This window comes from Phyllobates terribilis, unplaced genomic scaffold (assembly GCF_046119375.1).
Source record: "Phyllobates terribilis strain yellow unplaced genomic scaffold, ASM4611937v1 Scaffold_1__5_contigs__length_1240528914, whole genome shotgun sequence".
NCBI classification, from domain to species: Eukaryota; Metazoa; Chordata; class Amphibia; order Anura; family Dendrobatidae; genus Phyllobates; species Phyllobates terribilis.
Genome location: NW_027362761.1, coordinates 326781283 through 326795932, shown reverse-complemented (window position 1 = coordinate 326795932; position 14650 = coordinate 326781283). Strand labels below are relative to the sequence as shown.

The window sequence follows — 14650 nt, the reverse complement described above, 5'->3', positions numbered from 1 at the left end:
TGTTTTTTAAGCGTTTCCGCAGCGGCAAAAACGCTGCAGAAACGCTTAAAAAACGCATGGTAGAAGGCCTGCCATGTTCCTCAATGATAATCCGCATGTGCTGTGCACATGCTGCGGAAATTTCCGCTGCGGATTATCATTGCGGAAAAAAACGCAGCACTACCAATTATTTTGCGGAAGCGCTGCGTTTTCGCCGCCATTGACTTGCATTAGAACGCATGGATTACGCATCACTGCATCTGTACATGCGGAATACATGCGTTCAATGTGCGGATGGTACCTGGGTCTAGAGAAGAGGAGACTCTCCTCTGGACCCGGGTACCATAGAAACTGTAAAAAAAAAAAAAAAAAAAAAAAAGAATAAAATATAAAATAAATATTATACTTAACTTCTGATGGCCCGCGGTGCGCTCATCCTCCTTTGCCGGCAGATCGCGATGGACTGGAGGACCTGCGCTGATGTCATAGTCATGTGACGGGTCACGCGACGCTGACGTCGGTAGGTCCTTCAGTGTACCGCGATCTGCCGGCAGCCAGGACGGTGAAGCAAGACTGCGGGGGCCATCGGAAGGTAAGTATAGATTTATTTTTTACCATTCTTTCGGTCGCAGTATATAAATCCATGCCGTTTGCATGGATTTATATAGTGTGACCAAGTTGACAAGCACTTTCCAAGTGATGCTAAAATTGCTTGGAAAGCTCTTGTCAACCCGCATGTGGAAATGCATGTGAAGAACGCTTCACTTCCGCATGTCCCTGGCAGGAAAACGCATGTACAATCCGCATGCTTTTTTTTCTGCCAGGGAGATGCAGAAACGCTCAGGAAAAATCCTGAGCATTTCTGCATCGTGGGCACATAGCCTTAGTTAGGAAAGGCATCAGAATATACAGTGCCTACAAGTAGTATTCAACCCCCTGCAGATTTAGCTGGTTTGATAAGATGCAAATAAGTTAGAGCCTTCAAACTGCAAACGAGAGTAGGTTTTATGAACAGAAGCATAAATCTTACAAACCAAAAAGTTATGTTGCTCAGTTGAATTTTATTACATTTTAAACATAAAAGTGTGGGTCAATTATTATACAACCCCTATGTTTAATATTTTGTGGAATAACCCTTGTTTGCAATTACAGCTAATAATCGTCTTTTATAAGACCTGATCAGGCCGGCACAGGTCTGTGGAGTTATCTTGGCCCACTCCTCCATGCAGATCTTCTCCAAGTTATCTAGGTTCTTTGGGTGTCTCATGTGGACTTTATTCTTGAGCTCCTTCCACAAGTTTTCAATTGGGTTAAGGTCAGGAGACTGACTAGGCCACTCCAGCACCTTGACTTTTTCCCTATTGAACCATGCCTTGGTTTTCTTGGCTGTGTGCTTTGGGTCGTTGTCTTGTTGGAAGATGAAATTACGACCCATCTTAAGATCCTTGATGGAGGAGCAGAGGTTCTTGGCCAAAATCTCCAGGTAGGCCGTGCTATCCATCTTCCCATGGATGCGGACCAGATGGCCAGGCCCCTTGGCAGAGAAACAGCCCCACAGCATGATGCTGCCACCACCATGCTTGACTGTAGGGATGGTATTCTTGGGGTCATATGCAGTGCCATCCAGTCTCCAAACGTCACGTGTGTGGTTGGCACCAAAGATCTCGATCTTGGTCTCATCAGACCATAGAACCTTGAACCAGTCTGTCTGAGTCCTCCAAGTGATCATGAGCAAACTGTAGACGAGCCTTGACATGACGCTTTGAAAGTAAAGGTACCTTACGGGCTCGTCTGGAACGGAGACCATTGCGGTGGAGTACGTTACTTATGGTATTGACTGAAACCAATGTCCCCACTGCCATGAGATCTTCCCGGAGCTCCTTCCTTGTTGTCCTTGGGTTAGCCTTGACTCTTCGGACAAGCCTGGCCTCGGCACGGGAGGACACTTTCAAAGGCTGTCCTGGCCGTGGAAGGCTAACAGTAGTTCCATAAGCCTTCCACTTACGGATGATGCTCCCAACAGTGGAGACAGGTAGGCCCAACTCCTTGGAAAGGGTTTTGTACCCCTTGCCAGCCTTGTGACCCTCCACGATCTTGTCTCTGATGGCCTTGGAATGCTCCTTTGTCTTTCCCATGTTGACCATGTCTGAGTGCTGTTCACAAGTTTGGGGAGGGTCTTAAATAGTCAGAAAAGGCTGGCAAAAGAGATCTTTAATCCACACATGTGAAGCTCATTATTCTTGGTGCCTGAACTACTTCTTAATACTTTAGGGGGACCAAACAGAATTCTTGTGGTTTGAGGGGTTGAATAATAAATGACACTCTGAATTAACTTTTTACGTTTTTAAAAAAAAAAAAAAAATTTGCTGCAGTGCATTTCCCACTTCCAGGCTGATCTACAGTACAAATGTCACAATGCCAAGTTAATTCCACATGTGTCAACCAGCTAAATCTGCAGGGGGTTGAATACTACTTGTAGGCACTGTAATCATTGCTATAAAGTAGTATATTTCCAATTGATACTACATTCTACAAACGTGTAAATACTAGTGTTTGATTCCTCTTTTCATGTAACTTTTTAAGGTTGCCAAACTTCCTCAGGTGGTCCAGCAGCAAGCCGCAATTGCTACACTCCAGCAGGTTGTATCGGCATCACAGCAGGTGAGAAACGATTATGCATGAAATATGATGCCTTTCAAATTAGAATGTTTCTTGTCAAATTCAATTCAGACAAGAAGCCTAGACAGAGCTTAGGCAAAGGTGGTATAATAATGAATGTGTGGTCTGAAGAACAGATTTATCACCCTTGACTGCATGTTCCAAAGCTATTTCACAATATGAAATATGGCATAGTTGCTGCTTTTTATTTGAAGATCTTACTTCACAGACATATTTATTTTAGTATGGGCATACTGTTAAAGCAAGTTACGGAGCAACACTGGTTTAGGATGATATTGAAGAGCTAGAGATAGATTTAGGCTGTGTGCTCACGTAGCGTTTTACAAGCGTTTATGCTGCGGAATTTCCACAGCATAAACGCTTGGGAAGCGCTTGGTAATCCGCCCCCATTGTCCCCAATGACAAGCCGCACTTTCAATGCCCATGTTGCGGATTTTTCCGCAGCGTTTATGCTGCGCTCAAAAATCCGCAGCATGTCTATTAATTTTGCGGACACGCAGTTTAATCGCCGCCATTGACTTGCATTGGACCGCTTGACATCCGCATCACTGCATTTGCACATGTGGATATCACACGGTTCAATGTGCGGATGGTACCCAGGTCTGGAGGAGAGGAGACTCTCATCCAGACCTGGGTATCCTAGAAACTGTAAAAAAAAGAATTTAAAATAAAAAATAAAGTTTATACTCACCTTCTGATGTCTTCCCGGTGTTTTGTCTGCTCCGTCCGGTGTCTTGCAATGTTCGCGTTGATGTGAAGGACCTGCCATGACGTCACTGAGTCATGTGACCCATCACATGGCTCAATGACGTCACCGCAGGTCCTTCACACCCCCGCAAGCCGTGCAAGACACCGGACGGAGCAGACAAAACACCGAGAAGGCATCAGAAGGTGAGTATAAACTTTATTTTTTTTATTTTTCACCATTCTTATTCTTTTTTTTAACTAACTTGGTCACACTACTATAAATCCATGCCGGTTGCATGGATTTATATAGTGTGAACAAGTTGTCAAGCGCTTGATAACCCGCATGCAGAAATGCATGCAAAGACGCTTCACAAACGCTTCTACCTGGCGGGAAAACCGCATGTAAAATCCGCATGCGTTTTTTCTGCCAGGGAGAAGCGTAAAAAATATGCAGCATTTCTGCATCGTGGGCACATAGCCTTACACATGTAGCATTTCTTAAAATGATAAAGAATATTGTGGGATGGAAGAGTGTAACTCACCACTTAACTGAACAAATTCAATGGCTTTGTTGTGTTTTATGGGGTTGTTCCATTTTAATGTCCTCCTCCAACTGCAGTTTGTTAAAATATAAGAAACCACATTGTACTCACCTTCCCCGCGTCCACTAGTGAGTCTGTGCTGCTCCCAGTCTTTGCCGACTTAATGCTGGGCAGAACATTCTCTGGATGGGTTAAAGAGGTTGTCCACTACTTTAGCATTGATGACCTATCCTTAGGATAGGTCATCAATGTCTGATCGGTCGGGGTCCAATACCCAGCACCCCTGCCAATCAGCAGTTATTGGCCGGTTACCGACTGTAAGTACTGACTTGCAGAGCTGGCTATCTTCTGATAGTGGCCGCTGCAGATACTGCACATCCGCCTCCTATTGATTTCAATACGAGGCAAATTTGTAGTACCCTGCGGCGGCCACTATCAGAAGATAGCCAGCTCGGCAAGTGAACAGTTCCGCCTGCCGACACAGATAACTGCTGATTGGCGGGGGTGCTAGGTGTCGGACCTTGACCCATCAGACATTGATAACCTATCCTACTGCTAGGTCATCAATGCTAAAGAGGTGGACAACATCTTTAAGTTACCTTTTTGTGCCGTGATATCTTTCTTGTATGTTCATTTAAGAATGAGTAAAGCTATGGCTAGATATAAAGAGACAAATTTTTTTTCACTTTAAGTCCAGCATTATTATTATTATTTATTATTATAGCGCCATTTATTCCATGGCGCTTTACATGTGATAGGGATATACATAACAAAAGCATTTACATAATCTTAACAAAACGAGTCAGCGACTGGTACAGGAGGAGCGAGGACCCTGCCCGCGAGGGCTCACAGTCTACAAGGGATGGGTGAGGATACAGTAGGTGAGGGTAGAGCTGGTCGTGCAGTGGTGTTTACTGCAGGTTGTAGGCTTGTCGGAAGAGGTGGGTCTTCAGGTTCCTTTTGAAGGTTTCCACGGTCGGCGAGAGTCTGATATGTTGGGGTAGAGAGTTCCAGAGTAGGGGGGAAGCACGGGAGAAATCTTGTATACGATTGTGGGAGGAGGAGATAAGAGGGGAGTAGAGCAGGAGATCTTGTGAGGATCGGAGGTTGCGTGCAGGTAAGTACCGGGAGACTAGGTCACAGATGTATGGGGGAGACAGGTTGTGGATGGCTTTGTATGCCATGGTTAGAGTTTTGAACTGAATTCTCTGGGCAATAGGGAGCCAGTGAAGGGATTGACAGAGAGGAGAGGCCGGGGAATAGCGGGGGGACAGGTGGATTAGTCGAGCAGCAGAGTTTAGGATAGATTGGAGAGGTGCAAGAGTGTTGGAAGGGATGCCACGGAGCAGGAGGTTGCAGTAGTCGAGGCGGGATATGATGAGGGCATACACTAGTGTTTTTGCAGAGTCTTTGCTGAGGAATGCACGGATCCGGGAGATGTTTTTGAGTTGGAGTCGGCAGGAGGTGGAAAGGGCTTGAATATGTGGCTTGAAGGAGAGATCAGAGTCCAGGGTTACCCCAAGGCAGCGAGCTTGTGGGACTGGGGAGAGTGAACAGCCATTGACGTTGATGGATAGGTCGGATGGGGGATGTGAATGAGAGGGTGGAAAGATGATGAACTCTGTTTTATCCATGTTGAGTTTTAGAAACCTGTTGGAGAAGAAGGATGAGATGGCGGACAGACATTGTGGGATTCTGGTTAGTAGGGAGGAGATATCGGGTCCAGAGAGGTAGATCTGTGTGTCGTCAGCATAGAGGTGATACTGAAAGCCGTGAGACTCTATGAGCTGTCCCAGGCCGAAGGTGTAGATGGAGAAGAGCAGAGGTCCTAGAACTGAACCTTGGGGGACACCGACAGATAGGGGGCGAGATGAGGAGGTGGTGCGTGAGTGGGAGACGCTGAATGCCCTGTCTGTTAAGTATGAGGAGATCCAAGATAGAGCCAAGTCCGTGATGCCAAGAGATGAGAGAATCTGGAGTAGGAGGGAATGGTCCACTGTGTCAAAGGCAGATGACAGGTCCAGAAGGAGGAGGATGGAGTAGTGTCGCTTGGATTTGGCATTTAGTAGGTCGTTGGTGACTTTGGTCAGGGCAGTTTCAGTCGAGTGATGCGGTCGGAAGCCAGATTGTAGACGGTCGAAGAGGGAGCAGGAGGAGAGGTGGGAGGACAGTTCAAGGTGGACATGTTGTTCTAGAAGTTTTGAGGCAAAGGGGAGGAGTGATATGGGGCGGTAGCTGGTCAGAGAGGAAGGGTCAAGGGAGGGCTTTTTGAGGATGGGTGTGATTGCGGCATGTTTGAAACATGAGGGGAAGACTCCGGTTGTTAGTGATAGATTGAAGAGGTGGGTTAGGGTTGGGATGAAGACTGAGGTGAGGTTAGTGATGAGGTGGGATGGGATTGGGTCAAGTTCGCAGGTGGTGAGGTGTGATTTGGAGAGTAAAGAGGAGACTTGAACTTCTGTGATGGTGGAGAAGTGGGGTTTGGAGGAGGAGGGTTGAGTAGATATGAGGAGGGGTTGTGTGGACTTTAGGCCAAAGTTTTGTCTGATGGTGTCAATCTTCTGTTTGAAGAATGAGGCAAAGTCGTTGGCTGAGATGAGAGAAGAGGGAGGAGGTGCTGGGGGACGAAGGAGAGAGTTGAAAGTGTTAAATAGCTGTTTAGGGTTGTGAGATAGGGAGGATATGAGAGATGAGAAGTAGGTTTGTTTTGCTGTAGTGAGTGCGGACTTGAAATTAGTGAGGGATTGCTTGAATGCGATGAAGTGCTCGATGGAGTGAGACCTTTTCTATCTCCGCTCCGCAACCCTGGAGGCCCGGCGCAGTTCTTTGGTAAGTTTAGTGTGCCAGGGTTGCCTGTTGAATGTGCGAGGTGTGGTGTGTGTGAGAGGGGCGATCGAGTCTAGAGCTGCAGCTATTGTGGTGTTATATGAAGCAGCAGCAACGTCTGCATCGTGCAAGGAATTTATGTCTGTGAGAGGAAGGAGGGATTCAGAGAGAGAGTGTAGGTCAAGGTGTTTGAGATTTCTGCGAGGGTGTGTGAGTTTGTGGAGTGGGGATTGTGCACCCGGAGAGGAGAGGGTAGAGAATGTGAGGAGGTTGTGGTCAGAGAGAGGGAGTGGTGAGTTAGAGAGGTTAGATAGGGAACAGAGGCGGGTGAAGATGAGGTCCAGTGTGTGGCCATCTTTGTGGGTGGGTGTGGAAGACCATTGAGTGAGTCCAAAGGAGGAAGTGAGGGATAGGAGCTTAGAGACAGACGAGTGGGGAGTGTCAATGGGGATGTTGAAGTCACCCATTATGATAGTGGGGATGTCAGTGGAAAGGAAGTGAAGCAGCCAGGTAGTGAAATGGTCTAAGAAGGTGGTGGCTTGCCCTGGGGGTCGGTAAACGACGGCCAGTTGGAGGTTGGAGGGGGAATAGATGCGCACACAGTGCACCTCAAAAGAGGGGAGTGTAACGGAGGGTGGCAGTGGGATTTTGGTGAAAGCGCAGAGTTCTGATAGGAGGAAACCTACGCCTCCACCATGTTTGCCATTGGGGCGGGGGGTGTGGGAAAGGTGGAATCCGCCATATGAAAGGGCAGCTGGGGAGGCTGTGTCAGAGGGGGTGAGCCAGGTTTCGGTGATCGCGAGGAAGGAGAGTTTGTTTATAATGAAAAGATCGTGGATGAAGGAAAGTTTGTTGCAGACAGAGCGAGCGTTCCATAGAGCTCCTGTTAGTATAGCTGAGGAGGTGGGTATTAGTTGGATGGGTATGAGGTTAGAAGGGTTGCGACAGTTTGAGGAAGGTCGTGGATAGGAGGTAGAAGTAACTGTGGGGATATGGCGAGGAGGACCAGGATTTGGAGAGATATCTCCAGCAGTGAGGAGGAGCAGAGAAAGTGTTAGCAGGTGGGAGCAAGAGAGAGCATGAGGTGGCTGTCTGTGTTTGGAGATCCAGGATTGAATGTTGAGGAATAATTTGGAGGAGGAGGTGAGATGAATGGGGAGGATAGAGGGAGAGATGATGAGTTTCTTACTTGGTGTAGGGATTTGAGGGGTTATTAGAAAGTGGAGGACTATAGAGGAAAAAGTGAGAGCTAACAGAAACATAGTTTAAGGAGAGTAAGTGGTCAAAGTGTTTGTTACCTGACTCCTGCCCTGACTAACGGCCTCTGAAATAACTGCCACTTCTCTCCGAAGCCACTTTGCACAAGAAGACGCGTGCACACCCCAGCACGCGTGCACCCCTTACAGAGAGTCTAAATATGTAGGCCACATTAAACTATATCAGGTGTAGGGCATTGTGGGAACGGCTTGTGGATAAATTAACAGCTGGTCATTTCAGCAGGAGATGGCTGGGTGATCAAAGACAGAGCCAGGACGCAAGTCTCTGCAGTTTAGCACCTCTAAAAATCAGATAAGGTATATAGTGGGTAAAGAACAAACATATGTGAATATTGATTGGAGTGGGACAGATGAAGCAGGGGAATTATGCAGAGCATGTACCAGAGAGACGGGTCAGCAGAGCATTAGAAGACAGCATACATAGGAGCAGGGGAATTATGCAGAGCATGTACCAGAGAGACGGGTCAGCAGAGCATTAGAAGACAGCATACATAGGAGCAGGGGAATTATGCAGAGCATGTACCAGAGAGACGGGTCAGCAGAGCATTAGAAGACAGCATACATAGGAGCAGGGGAATTATGCAGAGCATGTACCAGAGAGACGGGTCAGCAGAGCATTAGAAGACAGCATACATAGGAGCAGGGGAATTATGCAGAGCATGTACCTGTGGAAAGAGAAGAAGAAGAAGAAGACGAATGTTAGTCCATGGCCTCTGAAATAACTGCCACTTCTCTCCGAAGCCACTTTGCACAAGAAGACGCGTGCACAACCCAGCACGCGTGCACCCCTTACAGAGAGTCTAAATATGTAGGCCACATTAAACTATATCAGGTGTAGGGCATTGTGGGAACGGCTTGTGGATAAATTAACAGCTGGTCATTTCAGCAGGAGATGGCTGGGTGATCAAAGACAGAGCCAGGACGCAAGTCTCTGCAGTTTAGCACCTCTAAAAATCAGATAAGGTATATAGTGGGTAAAGAACAAACATATGTGAATATTGATTGGAGTGGGACAGATGAAGCAGGGGAATTATGCAGAGCATGTACCAGAGAGACGGGTCAGCAGAGCATTAGAAGACAGCATACATAGGAGCAGGGGAATTATGCAGAGCATGTACCAGAGAGACGGGTCAGCAGAGCATTAGAAGACAGCATACATAGGAGCAGGGGAATTATGCAGAGCATGTACCAGAGAGACGGGTCAGCAGAGCATTAGAAGACAGCATACATAGGAGCAGGGGAATTATGCAGAGCATGTACCAGAGAGACGGGTCAGCAGAGCATTAGAAGACAGCATACATAGGAGCAGGGGAATTATGCAGAGCATGTACCTGTGGAAAGAGAAGAAGAAGAAGAAGACGAATGTTAGTCCATGGCCTCTGAAATAACTGCCACTTCTCTCTGAAGCCACTTTGCACAAGAAGACGCGTGCACACCCCAGCACGCGTGCACCCCTTACAGAGAGTCTAAATATATAGGCCACATTAAACTATATCAGGTGTAGGGCATTGTGGGAACGGCTTGTGGATAAATTAACAGCTGGTCATTTCAGCAGGAGATGGCTGGGTGATCAAAGACAGAGCCAGGACGCAAGTCTCTGCAGTTTAGCACCTCTAAAAATCAGATAAGGTATATAGTGGGTAAAGAACAAACATATGTGAATATTGATTGGAGTGGGACAGATGAAGCAGGGGAATTATGCAGAGCATGTACCAGAGAGACGGGTCAGCAGAGCATTAGAAGACAGCATACATAGGAGCAGGGGAATTATGCAGAGCATGTACCAGAGAGACGGGTCAGCAGAGCATGATTTTTTACTTTTAATACTATGTTTACATTTCTGTTTTTTATGTCTTTCATTTTGTGGGATATCATTTATTCTTAAGTCTTGTTAATTTTGTGTTTGCTACAGGTCCAACCACAGACTGTGACTTTGACCCAGGCAACTGCGGCAGGACCTCAGCAGGTGCAAGTGATACCCGCTGGTTCAGCAGCAGCTCACGTAGTTCAACAGAAACTTCTTCAGCAACAAGTGATGGCAGCTGCCGCTTCACCACAACTCCAGTCTCCAGCCAGTCAAAGTGCAGTACCTCTATCAATTGCTGCTGATGCCCAGAACCAGCAAGCGAAGTTGCAAGTCCGAACCCAGACTGTGAGGATCAAAGCTCCGACCAAGCCAAGCTGAATACCATTAGACAAGTAATGGATTCTAGCTCATGAACCTTTTTTTTTGGAATGCCTTGCTTTGGTATAACTCAGAGATGACCCTTTAAACTTCCCATTATAAGGACCAGGAAATACTCAGCTTTGAAGAAAAGTGTGGACAGATGATAAAGTCTACAAGATTGGCCCACTTGAGGTGTCTGCTTAACTTCAACTTGATCTGATTCCGTTTGTCTCTTACCTCCTGGTTGCACCTTGTGAACATTAGCTTTTTGCAGAGGGGGTGGGTTGAGACAACAGACTTTAATTTAACATCTATTACTGTACGAGCAAATTTTAATCAGTAACCACAATGGCACAACTTATTGTAACATGCTTAGTCATAACCTACATCTGTGTATATGAATGTTTTGGGAGTTATGTACACAAGACCCATAAAGTCAGAAAAGGGTGCACTCCCATCTGGTTTTTTATAGAGTGGAAAAAGCCATAACTGGAATAACAGGTTTTACATATGTGGCCTTTGCGGGTGTAAATGCAAAAAACAACAAAGAGCTAAATGAAAAGTAACAAAAAAAATTGTGTTTTTGCTCGATTGCATCCCATAGCCTCATTACATAGAGGTTTCTTAAAGTCAGGTTAAAATATAGATCTTAGGTATGTTTCCTATTTTTGTACAAACATTAATAAATAGTCTACGTCAGGACTTTCTAAAAATGTATTTACAATATTAAGCCTTTTACTGCTGGATAAAGAAACGACTCATTGCTCTGGATAGGTTTGACAAATTACATAATAATTTTTTTAATTCGCAGTCATGAACCCTCTGCTTTTCAGTGCACAATTCCATGTCTAAAAATCTAACAATAGGGGCGCTGGTAAGTGAACTCAGTGGGTCTGCTGCAAATGGTATGTGCCACCATAAACCACTAGGGGAGTAAAATAAAATTTAAAAAAACCATTGCGCTGATGCACTGAGGAAGATAGGTGAGGATTGTAAGAGAGTAATAATGGGTGAATTTACAAATGTTCAGTGAATTTTATTATTCAAAAAACACTTTTAGAGATTTCATGGATACATAAATTAGTATAAAACCAAGGAGTAGAGTTATATTAAAAATAGACCACTTGGTCAGTCTTCCAGGGATCCAGAGCTGATTAGGACCTGTAATAGGATATATAAGGACTATAATTACTGGCCTGTATAGGTTAGATGTATTGTGATAGGACTACTGTGCATGTATTTACCTTAGAATGTGAGAAGTTCTTTCTGGATAATGAAGAGGAAGATAAAGAGGGGGATTTAGGGTCCTCTTGTGAAATAGAGTGTCGAAATGGATGCTGTAATTAAAAAAGTTTCATTAAAGAACAGGCTCTGTCTTACTTGGGTTATTTAGATTATAAAAAAAAATTTTTGATTATAAAAATTTTTTTTAAAAACTTTGTAAAGGACTTACATAAAAAGCACGAATCTTGATGTTAAATAAATATCCAGGGTTGTTCCCCAGGTGGAAGGGTGTACGTTCCTGTGGGGCTGTAGGGGGTTGATTCTGATTGATTTAACTGGTTGATCCTGTGGCCTGAACCAATAGATTACGATTTAAAGTTTAAAGTTGTTTAAAGCTCGTATGTTATATCTGTTAGCTAAAGCTCGTTGTATGTTATATCTGTTAGCTAAAGCTCGTATGTTATATCTGTTAGCTAAAGCTCGTATGTTATATCTGTTAGCTAAAGCTCGTATGTTATATCTGTTAGCTTAAGCTCGTATGTTATATCTGTTAGCTAAAGCTCGTATGTTATATCTGTTAGCTTAAGCTCGTATGTTATATCTGGTAGCTAAAGCTCGTATGTTATATCTGTTAGCTAAAGCTCGTATGTTATATCTGTTAGCTTAAGCTCGTATGTTATATCTGGTAGCTAAAGCTCGTATGTTATATCTGTTAGCTAAAGCTCGTATGTTATATCTGTTAGCTTAAGCTCGTATGTTATATCTGTTAGCTAAAGCTCGTATGTTATATCTGGTAGCTAAAGCTCGTATGTTATATCTGTTAGCTAAAGCTCGTATGTTATATCTGTTAGCTTAAGCTCGTATGTTATATCTGTTAGCTAAAGCTCGTTGTATGTTGTGACAGTAGTCCTATCACAATACATCTAACCTATACAGGCCAGTAATTATAGTCCTTATATATCCTATTACAGGTCCTAATCAGCTCTGGATCCCTGGAAGACTGACCAAGTGGTCTATTTTTAATATAACTCTACTCCTTGGTTTTATACTAATTTATGTATCCATGAAATCTCTAAAAGTGTTTTTTGAATAATAAAATAATAAAATTCACTGAACATTTGTAAATTCACCCATTATTACTCTCTTACAATCCTCACCTATCTTCCTCAGTGCATCAGCGCAATGTTTTTTTAAATTTCAATTCCATGTCTACTAATATGTTTAAATTTAATTTATGCCAATATTTTCTTAACATGCGTAACAATCTGCAGCTGTGTATTTTTTTTTTTCCTGCACAGAATATATTTAGTTTTAGTAACAGATATTCTAACTCTGATCATGAGAAGATTATGACCAGACTTATTGTAGAATGTCATCTTGTGTATGTTTCATCCAAGTTTTCCCTTTTTATTTTCCCCCATTTCTCTCCTTCCTTTATTGGTTGGTGTGGCATAGTAATTGGATGATGCCCAATCAGCAGCAATACGATTGCAGGTGCCCTGTTGCAATTTAGGGCTTACTGCTTGCACAGAATCTTCTTTTCGAAGTTAACCTTCAGGTATAAAAAAGGACACTGGGGTCCAAAGACTTCAGATTTTCACTTGCACCCTTCCAAAGAACCAAGATGAAAATCTTAATGTGAACATTGCTTAAAATTGTATGCATTTTGACTTTCCCGTTTTTTGGGGTTTTTTTGTAAGAATTTTTCTTGTTTAAAGAAAAAAGTTTATTGTTTCCGTGTGAGTTTGTGTGTTTCTGCTTATCTTGATAAATATTGTGATTTATTGCCTTTTGATTTATGCAGTAGAATGGTGAATTTTAAAGCTGCCTTTGCTGCTGTTCACTCTTGTCGGAGGTGCACTGGTTCCAGTTTTGGTGCTATTGTAAGAAAAGACAGTCATTAATTTGGGCATTGTTTCCTTGGATGACACTAATTTTTAGTAGGACGCAGTACTTGCTACTTGCACGTTTTCTTCTTGTTCACAGCTACAAATCTGGGGCCTCCTGTCAATAACACTCCCATGATACAAGTAGGGATTTTCAAATAAGTTGGATTTTAATCATGGGACACACAAGGATTTGTCATTTTGATGTGTCACTTTCACATAAGCTAGTTGAAAAATGACAAAGAAAAAGCTATAGTATCAATCTGTCATTAATAACTAGGTTATTTAATGGTTAATTTTATTAGGGTTAAAAATTTTCACATTAGGAAAATTTGCTTACCTGAAATTTTTGTTGCCGGGCAATGAGGGAAAAGGTTGGGTGATTTTTAACATTTTGTTTTTTTTTTTTTACTTTATTTTTTTTATTTCCCTCAGTAACGTCAACCCGAGATCGCCTGAACGCAAATAATATATACTGTATTGCAGTGCATAGTGAAAATTGTGGTATCCTACGAAGCTCAGCCTGTAGATGAGCTTCAAAGGAGTACCAAGATAACTTTAGCCGGCCCTCCTCGCCACCATTGGTGCCCTGCCATCATGGTGTGTGTGTGGCATTGGGAGCCAGTGTGCACAACGTTCAAAATAATACAGCGGAGTATTATAGGTAGAAGCTTAATATACACTGGTCATCCTACATCAGCACAGCAATGGGATAAGCTACACTTAGCCTTAAGGATAGAGCACACGATTATTTGCCATAAACTGCAGGTGGGTGCTCCCTTTAATGCCAGACAATAAACCACATGTATATTATGCAGCAATTACAAATGTGTTTGGGTGGGAATATGGTGGTGCCGGAGAACTCAAGAAAACAAATTTCAGGTAAGCAAATTTTCCTGTTCCTGCTCGTCCTACGGCTGCACAACAATGGGACATAAAAAGCCATAAGGGGCAGGAATTATGAAGCAGCTAACTCCAACGCAAACTTGTCAATGGTCATATTCTCTGTAGTGAAAACCTAGTCTCTAGTGTCTGATGAGTGAAGAAGAGGACGACCAGTTTTCAGAATTAATCCAGAGGAGTGAATGTTAGTTCTGACCAAATCCTTGCTGTCTATATGGTTTGATATGAAGAGGAGAATCCAGACTCAGTATTGTACACCAAGAGAATGGCTGCTTTAATCCTTGTTACCAGAGAAACCTTGCTGCCTTTGTCCTTGTTTAAGATAACGAGCATCTGATTTTCTGAACCAAGTAAGTAAGGCTCTGAGGACTTGGGCAGACGAAGAGAAGCTTGATCTGAGTGAGCTGGAAAAGCAGGCAGGACGATTTCCTGATTATCTGATGCTACTTTTGGCAGCAAGCTAGGCATAGTTCTTAAAAT

At 43.8% G+C, this 14650-nt stretch overlaps 1 protein-coding gene across 13 annotated transcripts in view; it reads left to right on the top strand.

Annotated features, from left to right (window-relative positions):
• The window catches only part of LOC141259763 (E1A-binding protein p400-like), a 173526-nt gene extending 161205 nt beyond the window's left edge, over nt 1-12321 (top strand). For 6 of the 13 annotated variants that reach the window (XM_073676088.1, XM_073676076.1, XM_073676079.1 and 3 more), the window contains 2 exons: nt 2563-2640; nt 9903-11220. In XM_073676088.1, coding sequence (XP_073532189.1) covers nt 2563-2640; nt 9903-10175 — 351 coding nt within the window. In that variant the 3' untranslated portion in view covers nt 10176-11220. Of the gene's footprint in view, nt 1-2562; nt 2641-9902 lie in introns of all 13 variants that reach the window. The other 7 variants (XM_073676085.1, XM_073676084.1, XM_073676081.1 and 4 more) reach the window with 6 other exon arrangements.
• Nucleotides 12322-14650: the final 2329 nt, after the last annotated feature.